Source organism: Entelurus aequoreus, linkage group LG11 (assembly GCF_033978785.1).
Source record: "Entelurus aequoreus isolate RoL-2023_Sb linkage group LG11, RoL_Eaeq_v1.1, whole genome shotgun sequence".
In the NCBI taxonomy this organism is placed as follows: Eukaryota; Metazoa; Chordata; class Actinopteri; order Syngnathiformes; family Syngnathidae; genus Entelurus; species Entelurus aequoreus.
Window position 1 is genome coordinate 68876613 of NC_084741.1, and position 27212 is coordinate 68903824.

General features: G+C 38.3%; 1 protein-coding gene across 1 annotated transcript in view; it reads left to right on the top strand.

Annotated features, from left to right (window-relative positions):
- Window positions 1-26308, top strand: part of gsk3ab (glycogen synthase kinase 3 alpha b) — a 35168-nt gene extending 8860 nt beyond the window's left edge. Inside the window, exons 3-11 of the mRNA XM_062063912.1 lie at window positions 13832-14019; window positions 14146-14229; window positions 15887-15997; window positions 16767-16897; window positions 20954-21158; window positions 21233-21328; window positions 21558-21744; window positions 21826-21903; window positions 24231-26308. Of these exons, the coding sequence (XP_061919896.1) occupies window positions 13832-14019; window positions 14146-14229; window positions 15887-15997; window positions 16767-16897; window positions 20954-21158; window positions 21233-21328; window positions 21558-21744; window positions 21826-21903; window positions 24231-24298 (1148 nt within the window). The 3' untranslated portion in view covers window positions 24299-26308. The remainder of the gene's footprint in view (window positions 1-13831; window positions 14020-14145; window positions 14230-15886; window positions 15998-16766; window positions 16898-20953; window positions 21159-21232; window positions 21329-21557; window positions 21745-21825; window positions 21904-24230) is intronic.
- The last annotated feature ends 904 nt before the right edge of the window (window positions 26309-27212 follow it).

Below are 27212 nucleotides of genomic sequence, written 5' to 3' on the forward strand. Positions count from 1 at the left end.
ATCTGACATGGCGACTGTGAATGATAAACAGCACATCTCGTTCCCATGTTTGCGTGTTTCCAGTATGACTGATCGGCTGTCTAAGGGTAGAGAGCACCGTGACGTCATCAGATCCCGAATCTACGGAAATTGTCGAAGTATTTTGGAGTGGTGTATTCAAAATGGCCGTTTGAAATTGTGCTGTTTTGTGGATGTTCAGACGATGTTTTCACATACTTTGCGGATTGGAGATATACCGTATTTTTCAGAGTATAAATCGCACCGGAGTATAAGTCGCACCTGCCGAAAATGCATAATAAAGAAGGAAAAAACATATATAAGTCGCACTGGAGTATAAGTCGCATTTTTTGGGGAAATTTATTTGATAAAACCCAACACCAAGAATAGACATTTGAAAGGCAATTTAAAATAAATAAAGAATAGTGAACAACAGGCTGAATAAGTGTACGTTATATGACGCATAAATAACCAACAGAGAACGTGCCTGGTATGTTAACGTAACATATTATGGTAAGAGTCATTCAAATAACTATAACATATAGAACATGCTATTCGTTTACCAAACAATCTGTCACTCCTGATCGCTAAATTCCATGAAATCTTATACGTCTAGTCTCTTACCTGAATGAGCTAAATAATATTATTTGATATTTTACGGTAATGTGTTAATAATTTCACACATAAGTCGCTCCTGAGTATAAGTAGCACCCCCGGCCAAACTATGAAAAAAACTGCGACTTATAGTCCGAAAAATACGGTAATCGAATATGGTTTAATGTACACGTGTGTAACTCAAGGCCCGGTGGCCAGATCTGGCCCGCCGCATTGTCTTACCTGGCCCGTGAAAGCCTGGAAATTATGTGCTTTAATAAAGCACTTCATCTTTCTACCAAAAATATTTGTTCTTTAACTTTTGACAATACTAAAACATATTTGTTCTTTCAATTTTGACAGAAAAATTGCTTGTGTTGCATACAATTACATGTCTTTTTACACTGATGATTATCTGACCGTGCAAAACCATTAATTAAACACAGGGGCAGGGGTCACCAACCTTTTTAATACCAAGAGCTACTTCTTGGGTACTGATTAATGCGAAGGGCTACCAGTTTGATACACACTTAAATAAATTGCCAGAAATAGCAAATTTACTCAATTTACCTTTAACTCTGTTATTATTAATAATTAATTATATTTACACTTAATTGAACGGTTTAAAAGAGGAGAAAACATGAAAAAAAATGACAATTAAATTTTGAAACATAGTTTATCTTCAATTTCGACTCTTTAAAATTCAAAATTCAACCGAAAAAAAGAAGACAAAAACTTAAAAAAAGAATTTATGGAACATCATTCGTAATTTTTCCTGATTAAGATTAATTTTAGAATTTTGATGACATGTTTTAAATAGGTTAAAATCCAATCTACACTTTGTTAGAATATATAACAAATTGGACCAAGCTATATTTCTAACAAAGACAAATCATTATTTCTTCTAGATTTTCCAGAACAAACATTTTAAAATCAATTCAAAAGACTTTGAAATAAGATTTAAATTTGATTCTACAGATTTTCTAGATTTGCCAGAATAATTTTTTGGAATTTTAATCATAATAAGTTTGAAGAAATATTTCACAAATATTCTTCGTCGAAAAAACAGAAGCTAAAATGAAGAATTAAATTAAAATGTATTTATTATTCTTTACAATAAAAAAAACAATAAAAAACTTGAACATTCATTTAAATTGTCAGGAAAGAAGAGGAAGGAATTTAAAAGGTAAAAAGGTATATGTGTTTAAAAATCCTAAAATCATTTTTAAGGTTGTATTTTTTCTCTAAAATTGTCTTTCTGAAAGTTATAAGAAGCAAAGTAAAAAAATTAATGAATTTATTTAAACAAGTGAAGACCAAGTCTTTAAAATATTTTCTTGGATTTTCAAATTCTATTTGAGTTTTGTCTCTCTTAGAATTAAAAATGTCGGGCAAAGCGAGACCGGCTTGCTAGTAAATAAATACAATTTAAAAAATAGAGGCAGCTCACTGGTAAGTGCTGCTATTTGAGCTATTTTTAGAACAGGCCGGCGGGCTACTCATCTGGTCCTTACGGGCTACCTGGTGCCCGCGGGCACCGCGTTGGTGACCCCTGCACAGGGGTGTCCAAAGTGCGGCCTGAAGCTCCAGTTTTGTTGGATAAAAAAATAACAGCAAAAATGGTAAAGAAAAATAGAGCAAACGTTTTGCGGAAAAAAATCAAAAATTGTAATACTATACCTCAGAAGTGTCCAAACTTTTTCCACCGAGTGTCTCACACTGAGAAGTCAAAGGATACGGGGCCATTTGGATTTGTTTTTATTTCGTTAAAAAGATAAAATGGACATCATATATTCAGTATCTAAAGACAATACTTAATAGCTTTGTGCTAAACATAAAAGTGTATTATTATTAGTAATTAATAGTAGTGATAACAATTTCAGTGTTTTCTTATCACATTACTTTTTTGCTTTTATTTTTATCCTTTTGGTTTTTTTTACCTGTGTAATAAGTAATAATAGTACACATTTTCACCTATACCACGAAGCTGACATTGCATTTTGTCTTTAAACTTATGGAGTGTCTGCTTTAACATTTTTCTTTACAAAATAAAAATATATCAAAATGGTTCCCACAAACTTGGACTTTTTAGCACTTGGCCCTTGTTGGAAAACGTTTGGACACCCATGTATTATTAACATATATTCTAAAACATGTTTTTAGAATAGAATCTTGTCCCCCTGTCTAATGTTTTGAAAAGCATTTGTTATTCATCAATTCGTATGTAAAAAAAATAAAATTGAACTCCAATAGGGAATTATGTGATGGAATATACATTATAATTATTCATATATATTCACTGTAACAAGTGCCCTCCTGAGAGCAGCCATAAATGCAATGTGACCCTCAGTAAAAACGAGTTTGACACCCCGCTTTAATGGATAACATGAAACACAATTCAACCTATAAAGAGAATTTAAATTTCCATGATACTGGTACTTAAAAAATAAAGACAGACATTTTTTTTGCATAAATTTTTTCAAGCAGAGACGATGACACAGTTTATACTTTTTCTCTTTAAATGCGCTTTGTGTGTAAGTGATACAGCAACCTTAAATGTTGAACACAATCAAAATTGGAAAGGTTACAACCTTAGTTTTACACAATTGTCCTAGTAGGCACCAAAGGAAATCTGATTTATCTGCTCATGGATCAAACCGTCGCCATCCCCAAACCTGATATTTTAGTAATTTAAATTGTGCAGTACTTGGTATGCCCAGGATGTGTGTCTTTTCACGTCAGAGGGATTATTATTAAAAAAATAAATATATTGCCTTTACCTCGCCAGGACAAAGACTCGTGTACCACTTTCCTACGTCAAAATAATGCTTCTATGATTATCATCAATCGTTGTCCACTTTGACAATACTGGTACTTTCTTGACCCTTTTACGCTGCCTACAAAAGCTTCCTCATTTTAACAGAACAAGTAGATGAAATCGACCCTGCAGTTTTCTTTCTGCTGATGCAGCGCCAGGGCTGTGACAGACATAGTTATATTCGCTAATGCCTTCCCCGTTGTGTGGAAATCAATTGTCGCTGTGTAGCAAGTGTTTTATCCGTCACATCACACTTATTTACACATCTTATTATCTCACTGGCGTGCCAAGCTGCTGTGTGAAAGTGCACACAGTGTCGGCAATATTTTTGCTTCGTTGGGTTGCGACTTGTCCAGGGTGTACCCCGCCTTCCGCCCGATTGTAGCTGAGATAGGCTCCAGCACCCCCCGCGACCCCAAAGGGAATAAGTGGTAGAAAATGGATGGATGGATGGGTTGTGTGTAAAAGGCAGACAAATGGTCGATTGCAAGGGTTTTTGATGTTTTTTGGGGAATTGTTTTCATTGTTTACAAACTCAAGGAGTAAGTATCACCTTGATGGGGAAACTCAAATGATTTTAATGAGAGCCAATAGTAGTTTTTGCTTTTGTTTAGTTATGTATTGTGCACTAAAAATGTACCTAGCATTCATTGCCACAAAATCAATGCATCATCTGATTTCCAACAACCCTAGCAAATTCAAAATGTAAAAAGATAAGCTTTATACAAATGTGTTACTGTGTTCACTTTAGTTACTCGCTTTAAACCATTTTCAGTGTTATGTACTGTCAAAGTATCGAATTGGTACTCAAACGGATCGGGTCTGAGACCCAAAAATCGAATAAGTAATAGGGCTTGGTGATTAGGCTTAAAACTGCATCAAGATGTAAGTGTTTCATATCGGTCCAAATCAATAATTACTGATATTTGTTATGACCTATCAAAAATAAGTATCGGGACAAAAACGTATTAAATGTTAACATTTTTATTTAAAATATAACCTTGTGATTTATATTCTCCTTAGCTATCAATGTAGAAAGGAAAGGTTGACACAGCCATGGAAAACACTCAAATAATCAATGTAAACAAAGTTCTAAAATTACAATAAATACTGAACAATAAGCTCTTAAAATTAAGGCGCAGAGATCAGGAATATGTAAGGAATGCTTAATAAAGTAACAACATAGTGCATAGTGTGAAAATGTAAACATAGAGAAACCTGAGAAGAACAATTTCCTGCAGGTTTAGTGCCAGGAAGTTACGGCTGTGGTTCGGCTAAGGGGGTCCACATTGGTCTGACCATGGTCCGTTTTTAAAAAATCTCAAAAATTGCCATGCTGTCAAGATGACCGTTTCTGTTTTATTGACAATTTATTCGCTTTCTGCAGCACTCATTCTTGGTTTCTCTTCTCTCTCCATGCAAATAAACATCGAGACAACAAGATGGCACAACCAAAATTGATAGTTGAAACTGTCACCTGATCGGCTGTTAACATGTCACTCCCACTGATCAGTGATCACTTCCTCCATTGCTCGGTTACCAGAGAACGGGCGCCTTTGTTCATGCAATAAAGTTTGCTTCGCAACTTCCAGTTTCTTATGACATAGAAGAAGGGAAAAAAATCAATTGTTTTATCAATCACATTTTTTATTGCTCATTGATTACGTGTCTATCACGATATATATTGATATCGTTTTATCGCCCAGCCCTAATCGGGAAATATCTTGAAATTTTGCAAGTTCTTTCAGAAGTTCAACCTCTTAGTTTTGGGCAACTTGAGAGGCAGTTACATACACATATACAGTATATCCCATTTTAACAACAAGTTGCATATATAACGATAAAAGACTTGTTATGCACGCTACTGCACTGACTTGTCCACCTGCATTGCCAAAACACTTATGCAACTAATCCTGCTTGTCAATGATACCTTGAAACATAATCACCTGTGAATATGCTGATAGACATGTTGAAGTTAAATATGCACATGCAACAGAAATCACCATGTTCCTACAGTTGCTCTTCTGGTTGGGTTGGGTCAGTGCTTCTCAATTATTTTCTGCTACGCCCCTCCTTGGAAGAAGAAAATATATTGCGCCCCCCCCCACTCTCTACGGCGACTATAAATAACACAATTTGTCTATAAAATTGTTATAACTATACCTCTGCATAACATTGTAAGTTTATTAACATTAAAGGAAACAACACACCGGGCTTTCCTCGTTTCCCGCCGTGGTTCCAGTGAAGCCAAGTGCTACATACGCTCCGTCATATTCTGGTACGGGAAAAAAAAGGATGTTCCCCGTAGTCACGTGAGGCTCGCCCCACTATTTGAGAAGGACTGAATTAGGTTGACTCTATTCTCCAATTTAAAATGTCTAACATTTAACCCCTTTCTGAAACCTGCAATTATTTGTGATTGTATGTAGGGCTGGGCGATATGGCCTTTTTTTAATATCTCAATATTTTTAGGCTATGTCACGATACACGACATATATCTCGATATTTTGCCTTAGCCGTGAATGAACACTTGATGCATATAATCACACCAGTATGATGATTCTATGTGTCTACATCAAAACAATCTCGTTCATACTGCATTAATATATGCTAATTTTAAACTTTCATGCAGAGAAATCACAACTAAGTCAATTGACCAAAATTGTATTTATTAAACAGTTATTAAGCAGTGGCACAAACATTCATGTCATTTCAAAACAGAAAGTGCAAGATTGTCAGAGACATTTTAAAACAAGCTATGAGTGCACTTTTGTGCATGATGTCACTAAGATGATATATCAAAACAACACTAAATTAAAGTGAACTTTTTCTACAGAACGCCACTACAGTAGTTTAAAACAAAAAGTGCACTTTTGTGCATGATGTCACACAAGATATTTCAATAAGTGTCAAATAAAAATGAGCTGCATAATAGGAAATCAAATAGTATGTCCTTCGCTATATGGTAGGTTCCTGCGGACGTTATCTCCTTCTGTTGTCGACTATTTTTTTCATACGGTGTTGATGTGGAAATGGTTGCCTCGGCATTTTGTGGGTGTGGCACCGAACAGAGATGTTGACATGCGGAGTAAACACTCTACATTCTCTAGCAGCTGACTTTTCAAATTATGTTACATATTAGCAGTAATGCTACTTTTTGTAGCAATGCTTTTTCCCCACACTTGACAAATTACGGTTGGCTGTTTGACATATTCCCACTTGAAGCCAAACCACCGCCAGACGATGGACCCCCTGCTGTTTTTCTTGGGAATTAATTCTTCCTTCATTTGTTACCAGATTCGCACCTTCTTTCTCTCGTATTACCACTCGCACCACAGCTAACGTTACCCATGCCGCTACCTCTCTGCTCCGCGAGGGCGTATACGTATGTGACGTATGTAAGAAGGTGCGCTTGTTTTATGTCTCTGTGAGAAGGAGGGACAAGAAAGAGTGAGAAGAGACTGTAGTGTAATGCCCGCAGCTAAAAGCAACTGCGTGAGAACGTATGCTCGAATATCACGATATAGTAATTTTCTATATCGCACAGAGACAAACCCGCGATATATCGAGCATATCGATATATCGCCCAGCCTTAATTGTATGTATGTTATCTGCATCAGTGTTTGATTAATATACTTGCTGCAGATGTTCATCTATTTATATTATGGGGGTCAAAAAGCAGGAAGGGATGTTCAGCTCGTCGTCCAACATAATCTCAGCTGTCTGTCTTTGGAGCAAAATGACAGTGTCTTACTCCCATTTTGAGTCAAGGAGACATGGCAGTGATCCATAGGGGGGGTCCTGTTTAGACAAGCAAAGAAGTGAACAAGCCCAGGAAATGGTATCACTTCTGGGTGTGCTACTGTCCACACAATTTCATCACAGGCTCTGACAAGCGCTTTGGGGGCGGGCCTCTCTCTCTCTGTCCCTCTATCTCTACGTCTCTGTGTTGTTCTTTCCTTCCCAGTGTCATTGCTTCTGGTGTTGATTCATCAAATCGCTCCCTATGACCCGGCGCACACACCCTGTAAAAAAATTAATAAAAGACGGCGCCACTGTTACCCTACTCCCCGACTACCAACGCTGTCATTTACTATTTGATCTGGAAAGGCTCGTTTTTCCGCCGTGTAGCATCAGCCCTGACAGTGACACTATTTGACTAGTTTTTAAGATGCATGCCTTGTACTCCCGACTGACTTTTATTTTTACCCCCACAAGAAATGTTGGAGAAGGTCAAACTGTCTCTATAATAAAAGCCAGGAAGTGTTTTAACTGTCATACAAGGGCAAGAAGTAGCTTATCGAGTATATAGCAAGGATCTTGAACCTTTTTGACTGAGAGCCATGAAAGCCAAATATTTTCAAATGTATTTTCTTGAGAGCCATATAATATTTTTAAACACTGAATACAACTAAATGCATGTATTTTTAAGTAAGACCAACATTTTTAGAGTATAATAAGTCTCTTGTTCTTTTTAATAACATTTTTATTCTGAAGCTAACCTTTAATAAATAAAATACTTCTTACTGTTAATGCGACCCTCCTGTACCCCGAAGGACAGCCAGGATTGGTGTGGTAGAAAACGGATAGATGGATTAAAATGCATGAAAATGCAAAAAAAAAATGTAACACTGTGATTTCCAGCGGAATTATGTATTACTTATCGTGTTAAGCAGTGTCAGCTAAGATTTTTCTGAAAGCCAGATGCAGTCATCAAAAGAGCCACATTTGACTCGCAAGCCATATGTTTTCTACCCCTACTACATAGGTTATTTATACTGTATACAAGTATATACATACAGTAGGTTCATTAACTAAAGGCTGTTTTTACTTTAAAGCAGTTCTTCTCAAATAATGGGGCGGGCACCCTGAAGGTCAGGGGGCGCAATGGTTTGCCGGGGGGCAGGTTGACCCTGGGGAACATGCTTTATCAGCATTATGCCTAAAACCCCACTTTGAAAAGCTGTGCACTACAAAACATGCTCATTGTTGCCATTAATCTTGACTTCCGCATTTTGATTAAAAAGTTATATTCATTTTTGTTTTGTAGGTTTAAGTGTCAATGTTGTTGATCAATTTAAATGTACTATTATTATTGAGATTATTATATTTTGATACATTTTAAATATTTTCTGTTACAAACTACAAAACAATGTTAGTCATTCAAGTTATTCTTTGTTGTAAGTTGATCGATATTTCTTGTTTTCTTTCATGTTAATAAGGATACAATGTTATGCACAGGTATACTTATAACAATTTTACAGACAAATGATACTATTTAATAATTGCTGTGGAGCGTGGGGGGGCACAAGAAGTCTTCTTTTTGGTAGGGGGGGGCGTAACAGAAAATAAGTGAGAAGCACTGCTTCTCAATTATTTTCTATAACCTTTACCTGTCGCACAAGTGTCAAATTAAGTGTATTCACTGAACAGGCTCTGTTTACAGTAAGTAACATTTAACATTCTTACCTGTCATGCAAGTGTAGAAAGACGTGTATTATCTGTATTTTTTAAATCTCCTTAGCAGTCATGCAAGTGTAAAACAAATTGTATTATCTGTATTTTAATCTCATTAGCAGTCATGCAAGTGTAAAAAAAAAAAGGTGTATTATCTGTATTTTAACCTACTTAGTGGTCGGTCATACAAGTGTAAGAATACGGTTATCTGTATTTTAACAGTTGTAGAGGTGTACTCGCTGTTGAAGCTGAGCTTTAAGTAACGTTTTAACGTTCTTACCCTCCGTACAAGTGTAGAAACAAATGTTTTAACATTCTCACGTGTCATGCAAATAGGGCTGGGTAAAATACTTGATTATTGATCGATATCCTTAAAATTTAGCAATCTTGCAATGACGAATGCCTCCACAATTCTTCTTTTTCCTTCTCACGATGCACAGTCATATGAGCAGAACTACATATTCACGCTCCAAACTGATTAGTAACCCAAAGAAAAAAAGCGTATGCTCCGAACAACACACGCGCTCTCGGACGCTGTCAGGTCAACCAAACAGTTGCATCCCTAGCTACCAGCCGATTCTCTGCGGGCCATGAAGATACAGTAATTGAAGCCCTCCCAACTATAGTTGCCAAAATGTACGTACACATTCGCTGGCTTCAAGTGGCTCGTGTACATGCTCAGAGTGAACTGTACTACATTATGATCATGCAAACATAAACATCTAACTGAAACTGTATGTGTTCTCTTTTTAGCTGAAAATCTTGCACAATGACCTCTGACAAGGTGCAAGCTCACTATGAAGAAAGGATGGCCGCCTTTAATCGGGTGGTACTTTTTGATTGCAAATCTCCCCGCACGAAACAATTTCGTCAAGTGCGCCAAGAAAACAAGAATTCCGCCTTCACAATAAAATTGCTGTGTGTTACATTCTGTCTGAATGCGCTTACAAAATAAGGGTCACTAAAGATTAGCGCACAAATGTTCTGTTTGCACTTGAAGAAACATTACCTGAATGCAATTTGCAGTGGGCTGCAATTAGGTGAAGTTAACTCGACAATGGCACGTTAACTACAAGTTCCTTTAACGTCACCAATGTTTTAATGGGCCATTAACCAACACGTGTCTTTTTTTACCCTCAGTCCGTTCTGTAGCAGGGGAAAATTGGCAGCGTTCTCTAGTTACTGATGAGCCACAAATGGGAAAAGGGTGAGCAGATATGGCCAAAGAAAAGGGTATATTATAGTGATATCAGGTCCAGAGCAATGGCAAGTTGTTTTCTCGACAAGACAATTTTTCACCTTGGGTCGTCTTCACAGGAGCTAATGCCTGTCGTTCAGATAGGTGGTTGGAGCTTCTATTCTGTGTTTAGATTACAGTTAAGATACCTACGAAGGTTCTCATTCATCTCAGTGCGTTCAATCGTTCGCAAGCAGTCCAGTTGCGAATGATTGTACGCCCTGAGACTACAGTTATGGTGCCGTGATAACATAAAATGTAGATTGTTACTGTAATAGTAAGATGCCATAAAAGCTCAACAAAAATGTAAGACGTAAGCAGGACATCAAAAGGGAACTTCTTTTTTTATTGGAAACAGTCCTTCGTCAAAAAATATCAAGACGCCTTTCTTAAACCAATCACACTTTTTCGGCTTCAAAATGAAAAGCGTCACGATTTACATGTGGTTTAACTACATTAACAAAATAAAAATGTTTCACATAATGATCATGCTTTGTCAAAGATGTTTTGTAAAGTAATCTGTAATGTAGGGCTGCAACTAATGATTCATTTGATAATCGATTAATCTGTCGATTATTACTTCGATTAATTGATTAATAATCGGATAAGAGACAAACTACATTTCTATCCTTTCCAGTATTTTATTGAAAAAAAACAGCATACTGGCACCATACTTATTTTGATTATTGTTTCTCAGCTGTTTGTACATGTTGCAGTTTATAAATAAAGGTTTATTTAAAAAAAAAAAAAAAATTTTTTTTTTTTTTTTTAAAAGCCTCTGCGCATGCGCATAGCATAGATCCAACGAATCGATGACTAAATTAATCGGCAACTATTTTTATAATCAATTTTAATCTATTTAATTGATTAGTTGTTGCAGCCCTACTGTAGTGTTTAAATAAATGCTAGTACCGGTACATCAGTTGAGGAATATAAGGGGTGGGGTTTTGGCTGGCTGAAATATTGTGTAAATTATTTTATAACATGTTCTGGTTTATACCCGGTGGAACAGGCGTTAGTGCGTGTGCCTCACAATAAGAAGGTCCTGGGTTTGACCCCCGAGCTCAGGGTCTTTCTGTGTGGACTTTGCACTTTCTAGTGTGTGAGTGTGAATGTTGTTTGTCTATCTGTGTTGGCCCTGCGAGGAGGTGGCGACTTATCCAGGGTGTACCCTGCCTTTCGCCCGAGTGCAGCTAGAAAACGGATGGATGGTTGGAGCGTGACTCGGGTGATAGTGCGGCCGTGCCAACAACTTGAGGATTCCAGGTTTGATCCCAGCTTCTGCCATCCTAGTCACGTCCGTTGTGTTCTTGGGCTAGGCACTTCACCCTGGCTCCCGCCATCAGTGTGTCAATGTGTGTATGAATGGGTGAATGTGCCACTTAAAGCGCTTTGACGACCTTACAAGTATAATCCCTTTAACATTTACACTAAGCAGAAACAAGTAAAAAAACAGCAAAACAATATTACGTAATAAAAAATATATGTTAACGCTATAATTAGAAATAGATTTGTTTTAATTGTTTGTCTACATTTTTGGGGGCTTTTTGAAGAAAATATGTGCTTCATAGCAAATAATCTGATGACATCGTATTGACCTCGGCCCCAAGCCACATCCCTAACCACACCCTACCATCACAGGTAGCTTGGCAATCTAGGGGAAACCGACAGATAAGTTCGAACTATACGCTACTTTGTATCAGAAATGGCAACAGTGGGGGATGCACGTGCATGTACGAGCCAGTCTGCCCCACAAAAGAGGATAGAGAAAAAGAAGGAACTTACTGACTACGTTGGACTACAATGGCATAAATGGAGATATCCGCTGACATCACCAATGAGAAAAATGTCACAAATGGTGAAAATTCCAAACGGTTCATTTGGAGGAAGTATAGTGGAAACCAAGATTGTTTTATAAAAATCTTCGCCATGCCTTCATGGTTTGATCTCAAATTTTCAAGACATATGCAGATCCCAAATACACAAAAGCATGTACCAATAGGTAAGAAAAAGTTGTTTTTTGCGCGGTAGGTCCCCTTTAAAGCATTACAATTAGCCGAGAGACAGCTCTTTTCTCTCAAAACATTCTTAAGTCAGGGCACTCTTTAAGTTGAGGTACCACTGTATTAAAATAATTACAATACCTGTACAGGCTGTGTTGGGACAGTAAAACAATCACTAAAACAGCAAAGCCTTAATGCAGGGGTGTCAAACTCAAATACAGACTGGGCCAAAATTTAAAACTGAACAAAGCCGCGGGCCAAGGTTGAACAAATTAACCGTTTAATAGGGACCCAAACAAGTTTTGCATTGAATATTGAACAAGCAAGGCTTATATAACTTTCAAGCAAGGCTTATATAACTTTATAGTGACATGCAAAATCGAGTTTCAAATAATAATAATAATAATAAAAAAATATCAATGGCATATCAAATACAATTTAAATAAAAATTGAATGCCTCTTTTCTTTTTGCAGCCCTCTGAGGTAAATATCAACATTAACTTTTTCCACAGGCTAATACATTTGAAAATAAAATAACAATGAATAAACTAACCACTCAGGACTTTAAATTGCTCAGTTTGCAACACACTGATCTAATCTGATATGCCCAAGCCAGATACCTGGCATCTTTTCTTGGATGCTAGTTCATTAATGTCGGGGCTCAGGCTTTGAGCTGAGGCAACCTTCATTATCAAACGAAGGTGTTCATCAGTCATTATATCTCGTAGTCCACCCGGACCACAGTCTTGGGGGCGTGCCTTAAAGGCACTGCCTTTAACGTCCTCTACGAGCTGTCGTCACGTCCGCTTTTCATCCATTCTAACAACGTGCCGGCCCAGTCACAAGATATGTGCGGCTTCTGTACGCATACACACGTGAATGCAACGCATACTTGATCAACAGCGATACAGGTTACACTGAGGTTGTGCGTATAAACAACTTTAACACTGTTAGAAATATACACCACACTGTGAATCCACACCAAACAAGAATGACAAACACATTTCGGGAGAACATCCGCACCGTAACACAACATAAACACAACAAAACAAATACCCAGAACACCTTGCAGCCCTAACTCTTCCAGGCTGCAATATACACCCCCGCTACCACCAAACCCCAATGGATGTTGTAATATGTATATGTGCTTTGCTATGGAGGTTTTTTCCCACTCCAGACTGGGCCTCCTTAGGAGCCCAGTCTAGATTGTATTTTTTTTACTCATCCTCCCCCAGCGTTTACCTTTTTCCCATTTTTTACGAAGCGCCTTGTGGCGACCCATCAGCGGTTCTGTTCTGTAACCCTATACACTGTTTGTCTAATCTTGAACGGGTTTGTGCTGAAAACTTAGTTTCGTTGTACTTGTGCAATGACAATAAAGACCTACCTAATAGTTAAACCTCAAAATATATGCGGAGTCCTCCAAATCCTACTAAATTTGTTTACTTGTCTTCCCTTAACACTTTTTCTTAATAGTGCCTTTTCTATTGTTGCAAAAAAGTCAAATACAAAGCAAAACCCTCATCCACAGGTGTTTATTTCAAAATAAGTGGCAGCCATTTAAATAAATATATATGTTTTAAAGACTTTATTAGGGTGGGGTCCATGTAATTGTAAGCAAACAAAGCATGAACTAATGTATTATATCTCAATGTCACTCTATAAATACAAAGTTGTCATTTTTAAACAAAACACTCACTGTATGTATTTGGCTTTTATTTACAGGCGACAGTGGCAAAGTGACCACAGTGGTGGCAACGCCCGGGCAAGGCCCCGACCGCCCACAGGAAGTCTCCTACACGGACATTAAAGTAATAGGAAATGGCTCCTTTGGAGTGGTCTACCAAGCTCGCCTCATCGACAGCCAGGAGATGGTGGCCATCAAGAAAGTTCTCCAAGACAAAAGGTTTAAAGTGAGTGTGTACCATTAATTGAGTTGTTGTATACGCCAACGAAGCCTAGTTTGTTTAAAAATATATTTATGGTTCCAGAACTCATATTTTGCCTTTTTACAACTTTGCGTTTTTTCTTCCCTATAGAATAGAGAGCTGCAAATAATGCGCAAGTTGGACCACTGCAACATTGTGAGGCTACGTTACTTCTTCTACTCCAGTGGTGAGAAGGTATGTATGCGCCATCCTGTTTATTATTATTGTTTACTTGTAGCCTAACATGAGTGTATATCAAATTTTAGTATCAGTAGTCAAACTTTTTAGAGCCAAATGCACACTACAAACATCAATCAACTGTCTCTATTTAGGGCTCGGTGAAAACACATTGGCTTTAAAAGCTGTGGCTGTAGGCAACCTCCTGATGTATTTTGTTTGTATTAATTCCCCAAAATGGCAGTAGCTGCATTCAAAGCCCCACGAGTGGCCAATATCCAGCAGCATTATCTAGCTCTGCATGCGCTGTAAAATGTTTCTGCGTGGTGTGAAACTTACAGGTGTTATAATTTCCATACTGCACTAATACATCTGTGGTATTAGTGCAGTTATATTACAACTTTGGCTCTGGTACTGTTTTATGAATAAATGTGGTTAAAGACGGCTACAATTTTCTCTCCACCTTCTGAAATTATAAATTATGGTTGAGAAATATGACTTTTCAATTATCGTCTGCTTCCAATTAACGCCCTGTACTCTTTGCCGTTAAGGTAATGTAAATTAACACCATAAGTTTGAACATTTACGGTCATTGTCTATCCATTGGACAATTATGCATTGACCTTAAACTTTACTTCTGCATAGTTGTAGATGTTCATATTTAAAGAGGAACTGCACCTTTTTTTGGAATTGTGCCTATTGGTTACAATCATTATGAAAAACATGACAACGGGTAGATTTTTTAATGCATTCTGACTTGCAGCGGAGCCAATGGGAGGTCCTCTATTTCGCCCATAAAACCCAATAAATAACCATTCAAAAACTGCTAACAATGCTCCATTTAAATAATAACCTAGTATAAGTGATTATTATTATAAGAACTAACGCAGACAAACTATTTATAGCGGCGCCGTGATCACAAGCTTGTGTGCAATTTCGACATTGTCGACAGGTGAGATGTTTCCTCACTTCCTTACTCCCTGGAAGTTTATTGCAGATCATAAATCATGCCTCACTTGGATAGAAGAAGGCTGAAGACGTATTCCGACTAATTGGTACACTTCAACAGCCAATTTAGACTCGGAAATAGCGAAAACGAAACGAAAAGAGGCTTGGTTCCACCCACCTTTTCTTCGTTAGGATTATGAGACATTCTTCACCTAAATGGGAATATATGAACATCCCAGAAGTCGGCATCCATCCTAATGACGGCAGACCTTGCACAGTAAGTGATGTTTTATTATGTTTGTTGGCTCTCATAAAGTCTGCAGTGAGCAATAAATCAGTGATGCTGTTTAAAAAAAAAAAGCAAACTTGATGCATTTTTTTTATTAATGCGCCGCGTATGCTCAAAATGATCAAAATACGTTAAATGATATTATAAGTGTGGCTGTTACTACATTACATATATACTTGCATCATGTATATAAAACCTAAATGGAGGTGTTTGGGTGTTTTTTAAGAACTTTATAAGCAGAATAGAGCGGCTCCCACAGGCAGGCAGACTTTTGATCGCATTTATTTAATATTTAGAATGCATTAAAAAAATCCATCGTCATGTCTTTCATAATGATTGTCCAAAAAAAGTGCAGTTCCCCTCTAAAGGAATCTTGTCTGTAAGTTAAGTAAGAAGGCCTAATTGCCTCCTGTGTCCTGTTCTCGTGTTCATGTGCAGAAAGATGAAGTCTATCTGAATCTGGTGCTGGACTTTGTCCCTGAAACGGTGTACAGGGTGGCTCGGCACTTCAACAAGGCCAAGACCACCATCCCCATCATTTATGTAAAGGTAAGTCCATGCTAATCATGCCACATTGAACACGTTGTGAAGCCGTTCTGCTGCTACTTATCAATAAGTGTTTCACTTAAGAGTCCACTAAACGTAATAAAACGGGCTACAACTTTTTCCAGTGTCTTTAGCTTGAGGTAATGAACAGTGGCTCTTTTTACGGATTATACGAGCTGGAAGCAAGAAAAAAAGCCACTTAGCGCCCTGTCTTAAAGCTTGTTGGTTTCTAAAAAGCGTTTATTGTGTGTGTGTGTGTAGCAGCAGAGAGAACATTCCAAGTGTCTCATGGCCCACTTCACTCTTTCAGCCTGAAGTTCCCCTGAGGCTTTGAGACACAAACACACATCGTACTCACTCTTCTATGCAGCCTCCTCTTCTTATTCTTCGTCCTCTGGGGTCACATTTCCATCGTAGCTTGTTTGGGGTCTTCAAGCCCACTTATTTCTGTTTTAGTCATATTACCTATGATAATGTTATATTCTGTGTATGGCCCCTATTGCTGCATCGTGCTGCCAGTAATGGCGATTAATAAAATGTCTACACATTCATTTTTGAGAAAGGGAGCGATCATTGTCAGTCATGAAGCTTTTGCACAACTATTGGAAAGTATGAGTCACAGTTGATTGACAATTAACCTGCAACACCCACATTAGTTAGCCACAGCTTTGGTTGACTCAAGCTTTAGTTATAAAGTCACACAAGTCAAAAAGTATCCACATAAGTTTGTAATAATTGACTGTCCTAATCTTTTTCTTGTGTGCCTCATCAGGTGTACATGTACCAGCTGTTCAGGAGCCTGGCATATATCCATTCCCAGGGCGTATGTCATAGAGACATCAAGCCCCAAAACCTCTTGGTGGACCCAGAGACAGCCATCCTCAAACTCTGTGACTTTGGCAGGTCAGATCCACAAATGTTTGCTTGACTGTCTCCATCATTCTTTCCGTTGCTGTACTGTGGATTTCCCCGTTTGTCAATTATAATCAATGTTACCTCACTAATGCTATTTCCAACACTGTTTATAAGTGGTATAAATTAAAAGTGTGGCAGTAACTTGGACTTGTCAGATAGTGAGCTAATACTTGCTGATTGCTCTGTAAATGCTAAAGAAACCAACAACATACGTTAATGCTCAGAGTCAATTTACCATAATTTATGGGCTATATATTTAAGCCGCACCCACCAAATTCTAGAAGAAATTAATATTTTTACATACATTAGCCGCAATGGACCTTAAGCCGCAGATATATACCGGTACAAAAGGTTTTGTAAATATTTATTTATATACCTTTAATTGTTTCCAAACAGTACATGTCACATGTTGGTAATGATCAAACAAAACAGAAGTCATCGTCATGGACCCACAAGCTGCGGAAGCTAGCTTTCCAATCAGCTAAACATACTTAATAACTCCACGGTGACATTTTGGTGAATTTACGGAACTGAAACAATAAAAAAAGAATGCCATTGTAAGTTAATAATAACAGACACTTGTAAACGTGTGCGCATATTTGCTAATGCTAACAACGCTAACTGGATTACATTACGATAGCACGTACAAATATGCATGAAAACACTCCCACAGACACCACACATGGGAGGGTTTAGTAAGTATGAATTGTTTTGGGTATATTGTAAAACTTAGAAACATTGCTTGGAGTTATGAATGAAGAATCATTTCGAGCAGAAACGCTGTGGACGAATATACTTCCGTCAATATAGCACCATAGCACAAACAATAACACACTTTTTCAGTGTCTGTCGGCGAAATATGAAACTATTTGTTGAACACAAAACATTATGACTGTTAGCGAATAAAAATCCATAAATTAGCCAAGCTGCAGGGTTCAAAGCGTTGGAAAAAAGTAGCTGCTTATAGTCCGGAAAATACAGTAGCTTACTTATAGTGCTGAGCGATATGGACCAAAACTGATACCCTGGTATAATGGCAATATACGATATATATCGCTATCTTAAACAAAACGTGCAGAGTGTTTAGGTAAAACCTACCATCGTTGTTTTATTTAAATATTTATTAAATATATAATACAAATAGCCTACATTTAAAAAAACAAAACTCTGCAATTAACAAAAACAGGCTAAATGACACACTTTGGCTTTGTGGTAACTTTTGTTGGCCACACGCTCAAGCTAGCTGCTAAAACACAGTCAATGTACAGAATGCACACAATTAAAGCTTACAATAAATGTCCAGGGAATGTCCAAGAAATAATTGTTATGATAGTTGACATGTAGGAAAGCATTACTTTAATGCTAATTTGACATCAACAAGAACAAAGCGATTGGGACATTTTGAAATTAAGATTAGGAGCAAACGGCACCGTAACAAAGGCAGCATTAAAATATTTTAAATATCAATACATCTCATATACATATCTCTTTCTTAAAGATACTGATATAACTTCTAATAGCGTATACCAACTAGTCCTACTTGTAGACCATTTAAAACTGTTAAACAATGTTCGTTGTGAATATCGCAATACAAAACTGGGGACTAAGATTTATTATAAACACAATTTACTGTAGGGTATTAATGGCATATTGTTTGTCCATGTTGTTAATCATTTCGACCTGAAATTTTTTAGGAAATAAATACATTGTTTCCAATACATATTTAGACAGCCACAGATTGATGGCAAGTGCAGTCTTGTGCTATATATTTTGAAAAAACATGATGAATAATGTAAAATATTGTAGCCGGGTCGTTTATTTACCGAGCGAAAGGAGAACAGGGCATTCACTGGAAGCAGGCTATTTAATAATATGTATTGTACAACACAGCAGCAACAGAGCCAATGCTGTAATAGCTGTAATTAGAAAACTTCTCAGTCAGCATTATTATCGCTGAGTGCATTGTAAACAGGGCAGCACCGTGGGAAGGGGTTAGTGCATGTGCCTCACAGTACGAAGGTCCTGGGTTCGATCCTGGGCTCGGAATATTTCTGTGTGGAGTTTGCATGTTCTCCCCGTGACTCCGGCTTCCTCCCACCTCCAAAGACATGCACATGGGGGTAGGTTGATTAGCAACACTAAATTTACCCTAGTGTGTGAATGTTGTCTGTCTGAGTTGGCCCTGCGATGGGGTGGCGACTTGTCCAGGATGTACCCCGCCTTCCGCCCGAATGCAGCTGGGATAGGCTCCACCACCCCCCCGCGACCCCGAAAGGGACCAGCGGTAGAAAATGGATGGATGGATGGATGGGGCATTGTAAACAACAGTCTGACAAGTGGAATGCAAATACATTCCACACCTACCACTGTGTAGCGCAACCAACGTTTAAAATGGTATGCTGATGTAATTAAAACTTCTAATGCTGCTACTGTCATCTTGTGGAGATGATTAAAAACTACATCGGAATGTTGCCTACAGCCACTGTAATTTGTCAATTAGCTAATTTAAGACCCCCGTTTTGTAGCTCTTTAAACATTCCTTTCAATTAGAGGTGAAAACTCTTCCACTTAAGGTTCTATATCGATAGTCCCTGCAATGAAGTTACTGTACAACTAAGCCAGTGGTTCTTAACCTGGGTTCGATCGAACCCTAGGGGTTCGGTGAGTCGGCCTCAGGGGTTCGGCGGAGGTCAAAACATACCCGACTCATCGTGTAAATACAAACTTCTCCCTATCGGCGTATTATGGATACGGCAACAGCTGACTGGTTTGCAGGTGTGTAATTTGTTGTGAGTTTATGCACTGTGTTGGTTTTGTTATTTGAAAAAGGTGATGTTCATGCACGGTTTATTTTATGCACCAGTAGAAAAACATGGTAACACTTTAGTATGGGGAACATATTCACCATTAATTAGTTGCTTAGTAACATGCAAATTAGTAACATATTGGCTCTTAACTCAATCAATCAATCAATCAATGTTTATTTATATAGCCCTAAATCACAAGTGTCTCAAAGGGCTGCACAAGCCACAACGACATCCTCGGTACAGAGCCCACATACGGGCAAGGAAAACTCACCCCAGTGGGACGTCGATGTGAATGACTATGAGAAACCTTGGAGAGGACCGCATATGTGGGTAACCCCCCCCCTCTAGGGGAGACCGAAAGCAATGGATGTCGAGTGGGTCTAACATCCATCCATTTTCTACCGCTTATTCCCTTTGGGGTCGCGGGGGGCGCTGGAGCCTATCTCAGCTACAATCGGGCGGAAGGCAGGGTATTGTGAAAGTCCAGTCCACAGTGGATCCAACACATCAGCTAGTCATTATTAAGTACTTATTAATGCCTTATTCAGCAAGGCCTTATTATAACCCTAACCCTCTAACCCTGACCCTAACCCTAGCCAAATAACTCTAAATTAAGTCTTTATTACTTAGAATATGTTCCCCTAGTGTCCAAATAACTCTAAATTAAGTCTTTGTTACTTAGAATATGTTCCACATACTAAAGTGTTACCAAAAACATATAACTTTGTCTTGAATTTGAACATTTTTTTATTTTTATTTTTCACTAAAGAAGGGTTCAGTGAATGCGCATATGAAACTGGTGGGGTTCGGTACCTCCAACAAGGTTAAGAACCACTGAACTAAGCACACAAAGGAAAGTACATTAATATACACATGAAGTGCACATACATATAAGAATTGTGTTAAATCAACAATACAGCCCGGTATAAACAACAAAAAGTAACAATACAACCATACAGGATAAAGGTTGGTCTTCATGCCGCTATCTTAATGCTAACATTCAATGGACGAGCCCATTGACAGGCTAAAGAAAATTAGCTTTGCAATGTTTTTAAACTTGTACAAATGAGATTTTTACTAAACACAATTGACACAAAACAACAAATGTTTGTGCGAAAAAAAAAAATTTGATTTCAATATTTAGACACCTGTGAGTTAAATGAAGTTACCATCCATCAAGGAAATGCAGTCGCACTGCCCAAATCCTTAATGTGGATTGTCCACTGTTGCCCCACAGTGCGAAGCAGCTGGTTCGGGGGGAGCCGAACGTGTCCTATATCTGCTCGCGATACTACCGCGCTCCGGAGCTCATCTTCGGCGCCACGGACTACACGTCCAACATTGACATCTGGTCGGCTGGCTGCGTGCTAGCAGAGCTGCTGCTGGGTCAGCCTATCTTCCCCGGGGACAGCGGAGTGGACCAGCTCGTAGAGATCATCAAGGTACGTTCAAATTGTCATCCGTCCTTCGTCAGAGCTTTCATTCATGTGATTGTTTTCCACCTCGCCTATGTCAGGTTCTTGGAACACCGACAAGGGAGCAGATCCGAGAGATGAACCCCAACTACACAGAGTTCAAGTTTCCCCAGATTAAAGCTCACCCTTGGACAAAGGTAATTAGTGCTGAATGACTGGTAGAAGTGAGATCAGTATCTCCATTCAGGCTATTTGATCTCACTAAAGAAAATACAATGGCACTCAGTGGAGCAGCACACCTCCACTTTAAAGGCTGAACAAGCATCATTTGGACCAGCTCCAAAGTGGACACTTTCTTCACGCTCTTGTTTCAATGCGGAGGCTGAGAAATGTTCAAAAGTTTTCTGTATTCCTGTCTTCAACCAGGTGTTTAAGCCCCGCACGCCGCCGGAGGCCATCGCTCTCTGCTCTCGATTGCTGGAATACACGCCAGTCACCCGTCTGTCTCCGCTGGAGGCCTGCGCACATGCCTTCTTCGACGAGCTGCGCCAGCCCAACACCCGCCTGCCGAGCGGGCGGGAACTACCGCTCCTCTTCAACTTCAGTCCCGTCGGTCAGTCTCCTCAGCCCCCCTCGCCATTACGTGGAAGAGCATTTCTCTAATAATGAAACTTGATGGCGTTCACATCCTCAGAGCTGTCTATCCAGCCTCAGTTGAACTCAACACTCATTCCTCCTCACGCTCGTGCACAGACGACGCCTGCCTCACACGGTATGTACACTTTTTGATCTACTCAAATCTACGCTTTCTTTTCTTTTCTACACAACAACTGGCTGGCTTGAAGTTAGAGGTGGGAATCATTGGCCACCTCACGATTTAATTTTTGGGGTGACGATTCGATTCACACTCGATTCTCAAACTAACACGATTCTGATAATATATTGATGATAATAAAACCTTTTCAAAACAGGGTACAGGTTACGAAATCTCCTCCTGGCTGCTGACATACTACTAACATGCGCAGTGTTGGCCTAAAAAAGTATTTTTAAAATGGTATTTTTGAAACTTTATTTACAAAAATCCCAAAATGGTAATCTAATAAAAGAAAATATAGCAACTCCAATCCCAGCTTTACAATACTATAATTCACAAAGCAGTTAAAACAAATATAAATACAATACTAAAAAAAAAAAAAAAAACTAAAAATTATAAAAAGCAACTGTTTTAGTAATAACAATCATATCAATAATAGTTGCCAAATGTTTTAATGCAAACATTAATTCTTAAAAAAGAATTAAAAATACATAAATTTTTTCAAATAGAGTCTAGAAAAGTATTACCGGTAATCAATTTAGAATCGGAATAAATAAAAATTGCCATTTCGATGCAAATCGATTTTTTTGTAGCTCCCGTACTTGAAATTGTAACAAAGCAATTTTTAGGCACTATGTTGCCAACCTAGTGTACAAATAAGTTAATATTAGTCCATAAAAGAAATAAAACATTAACTGTGTTATGAGAAGGCTAATCACACCACAGTTGCACCAGACTCATCACACTTTTTGACATAGTTGTAATACAAGTGCAAAAATGTGTCGAATAGATATTTAAAGATATGGACAAAATAGCACTTTATCAATTTGCCGACGCACATTCAATTTAAAGTAATTCAATGATAGTCTAATATTAAACATAGTTTTATTTTTAATAACTAAATCAGTTTGTATTTTTTGTGTTCAATTAAATTGTTTGTGAAAAAATATTTTCTATTACTGCTCAAATTAATTTGCTACTTTATTTGGTAGGATGCTAGAAAAGCTTTGTTGATTCATCTTGACAGGGCTTGAAACAGGCTTACAATTATATCAATAACAATTACCAAGTAATGTTTCCATATACCCATTACATACGTGAGGTGACATTAAAGTCAATTCCAACAGCTGGGCCATTTTACTACATCCTGGACCTATTCATGATAATTATACTGGCGTGTCCTTGTCATAAATAAATGTTTAAAAAACTTTTTTGGACATAACTATGGCTTTTAAAATTAACACATTCATGCTGATTAAGCCATCTGATTTTATAATAATACTGCAATTATCCCATCTGCAGCGCAGAATGACTGAAAATGGGTAGTTGGTGTCACTCCTGCGGTAATGGGAGATGGATGCGGTAGTGACAGGCTGCAGAAGCAGACAAGTTAATATGGGAGACGCAAAACTACACGTTGGTCCTCTCCATGGGAAATATAAGTACCAGTATATAAAACATGACAGACCAGTCAACCGACATTAAATATATGATAAAGGAAGGTGTTTCCTTTGTGCACTTTAAAGCTCAAAATAGCTAATTAAAAACACAAAAGGAGTAAGAGGTCCATATGAATGTTGGTTGAAAAAAGCAATTTCAATGCTGTTAAGTGAAATGTATTCTTTCTTGAGTCTCTTTGCGCATGCAAAATTATACTGGTTATGGAATTATTTATTATTATTATTATTATTATTTATTATACAGTTACAATATGGTACATCACATGTTTCCAGTTTCTCATTGCTGCTTGTCCGAAAAGGAGTAGGAAGAAGTGCAGTTTATTTAATCCTCCTCAATTTCTAACACATTTGTTTGTGCTCAATCTGTAACAGTGGATAAATAAATTAGTAACATGATTACAATTGATAAAAAAATGAATATTGTGATTAGTTTAAATAAATCCACAGTGACTCTGTGATTAATCTGATCAGAAATGTAAATGTTTTGACAGCTCTAACGATAACAAACTATGTCAAATTATTGCGTTAATATGTTTAATTAGTCATATTCAGTGAATTATGTTTTTTGAAGTGCGTTAATCAAATTTTAAATTTGTTTTATTTTGCTTTATACCAGCTGAAGCAGCGAAAATCAATATTGAATACTTGATTTTGTGTTTCTCTAAAAGGATTTTTACTGGTTTTTGATGTTAACTTTAGCAACTTTTCAATTAGTAGATTGCGCTATTTTTTACATTGCACACGCTGTTTAGCGCGTGGTATTTAGATGTTAGTAAACCTGGCCCTTAGTGTGTTGTGACATGTACTCCCTCTGTCTCCCTGCAGATGGCAGCGTGTCAGACAGTACCGCCCAGCCCAGCTCAGCACCTGGAACCATCAGCAACAGTACTTGAGCAGCCATCACCACAAGCGTACACCCCCCTCTTCTACACCACCACACCAACCTGCCATTCTTTTCTTTTTGTCTTCCCTTCCTCTATTCCTCTATTCCTCTTCCTCTCACTACTTCTTCCTCCTGGCTCCAAATTAGAAAGACTTTAGACACACACACACACACACACACACACACACACACACACACACACACACACACACACACACACACACACACACCCCTACATACTCATGCATTGCTACCCGCCCTCTCAATGATGACGTCTGCAAGCCTTTAGAGGAGCGTGTGCTTAGGCTTTATGTATAAACTGACTTTATAAGTCCTCTTAGGATAGTTAAAAAAAAAAAGACCCTGTCAGTTACATGGAATGTTCTAGGAAATGTTACTTTTTATCCAACTATTTTTTTATGTTTCGTTTCATTTAGCTAAATTGAATAGTCCACATTGGTGTTGACAATCATCCAAAATCGTCCCAAAAAGTGATATAGTGGATGTTTTCCCTCGTCGTCCACTAGGGGATGTCTTGTCACTTTGTATCCAAACGCTCCATGCAAAGTCATCACCCAGTTTTTTGTTTTTTTAGCAATCAGTTTGTTAGCAGACTTCACATGAGCTGATTGTTTCTGCTGTCCTTTTTAAGATCCGATTTTAAAGCTTTTATTACAAAGAAGGAGCACACCGCAGCCCTTTGCCTTTACTCTTTTGTTTCTTCTTATCGTCTGCTCCTGAAACTCGCCTTTTTAGGGCTTCTTCGGTATAAGCTCATGTATTCATCGTGTAAGCTCAAGTGTTTCACGGTCATCGGTTGCACATCCTGGAGGAGGAGGAAGTTGGCCTTGAAGGGTGTTTTTTTTTTTTTTTTGGTGGGGTCCAGTTGAATTCTAGAAGTGACATCCGGTGCACCTTTTGTACACTATGAGCGACGTAATTGGTTGTTTGGTGTGTGTGAGAGAGTGTGAGAGCTCCCTCTTTCCCCAAACAGCCTCACTTCCTGTCGTGCAATGGTTGTCGGACCTTGCTCTCCCTCCATCCCTTCTCCCCTCATCTTTATTTTCACTGCTAATCTGTAAATATCAAGTACCTTTTTATTTTTGTCGCTATTATTGTAATTATATTGTCTTTCCCCCCCCTCCCCAGTAGATGGCGCATCAGCCGCCAGACTGTTTTATCCTCTGTCGCAGCAGTCTGTAAATACGATTTATTTTGGGGGGGTTTTGTCCTTTTTTTTGTCTGGGAGGGTCAGAAACAGAACAAACAAAAAAAAAAAGTAAAAAAAAAAAAAAATCTCACTTGAATTCTCTCTTCCTCCATTTCTCTCTCGGTGACTTTCCCTTCCCCCCTCCACCATAGTTGTTGTCTTAACTGTTTTATTTATTGTATTGTTTTTAAGGGGGGGTGAAGGGACTGTCTTTTTTTTCCACGGGTGCGATATAGTATTTTTTCTTTTTATTGTATATTATTTACAAAAAAATGTATGTAATGGAGCAGTTGTCACATCCGAGATACTGTACCTTAACTTATGTGTACGTTAAGCACGGGTGCACATGCGAGCCGACGCTTTTATGAGTCGTTTCATCCAACTTCAATGTGAACAGAATGTTACAAGCACCCGGTTCTTTAGTGCGTGTGTGTGTGTGTGTGTGTGGAGGGAAAAGGTGGAAAAATGAATCTTCCATGGACCTCCCGTGTCCGTCCATCCATGTTTCTACTCGTGAGAGTGTAACTGTGTGTGTTGTTGTCGAGCACAGCTGCAGGGAACGTGTGTATGTGGGTATGTATGGTAGCAAACCCATGGGTATTCTTCTCGTCCTCCCGTCTTTCTCCTATAGTTGAAGTTCTGACAAAATGTGCTTTTAATGTTTTTTTTCCCTTCAATCCAATGGCATCTTGTTGGCGAACAGAACGGTCGGATAAAGGAAATGAGAGATAGCGAGGGATGGGGGGAGAGAGACAGTTTTTTGTTTGTTGATATAAATAATGAAACTCATTAATAAAGTGATGAAACGCTTCCCGTCTCACAACCGTGGTTTTAATTACGCGACGATAATTGGGGGACGCGTTTGTACGCTACGGCAGCGAGGGACACGCGTCGGTGACGTTATCGGCGCTTGTTCAATCAGTTCAAGCTGTGACCTTTTTAGACGGGAGAGAGGAGCATCATGAATGTGAATATTGATTGGACTTGTATTCTAATATCATAGCCTCTGTCGTAGTCGTACCCCTAACATTGAAGCATTTACAAAACCCAAAACCAGTGAAGTTGGCACGTTGTGTAAATGGTAAATAAAAACAGAATACAATGACTTGCAAATCCTTTTCAACTTATATTCAATTAAATAGACTGCAAAGACAAGATATTTAATGTTCGAACTGGCAAACTTTATTTTTTGCAAATATTAGCTCATGTGGAATTTGATGCCTGCAACATGTTTTAAAAAAGCTGGCACAAGTGGCAAAAAAGACTTAGAAAGTTGAGGAATGCTCATCAAACACTTATTTGGAACATCCCACAGGTGAACAGGCTAATTGGGAATGGGTGGATGCCATGATTGGGTGTAAAAGCAGCTTTCATGAAATGCTCAGTCATTCACAAACAAGGATGGGGCGAGGGTCACCACTTTGTGAACAAATGCGTGAGCGTATTGTCGAACAGTTTAGGAACAACATTTCTCAACAAGCTATTTCAATGAATTTAGGGATTTTACCATCTACAGTCCGTAATATCATCAAAAGGTTCAGAGAATCTGGAGAAACCAACACTGAATGCCCGTGACCTTCGATCCCTCAGGCGGCACTGCATCAAAAAGCAACATCAGTTGTGTGTAAAGGAAACCACCACATGGGCTCAGGAACACTTCAGAAAACCACTGTCAGTAACTACAGTTAGTCACTACATATGTAAGCGCAAGTTA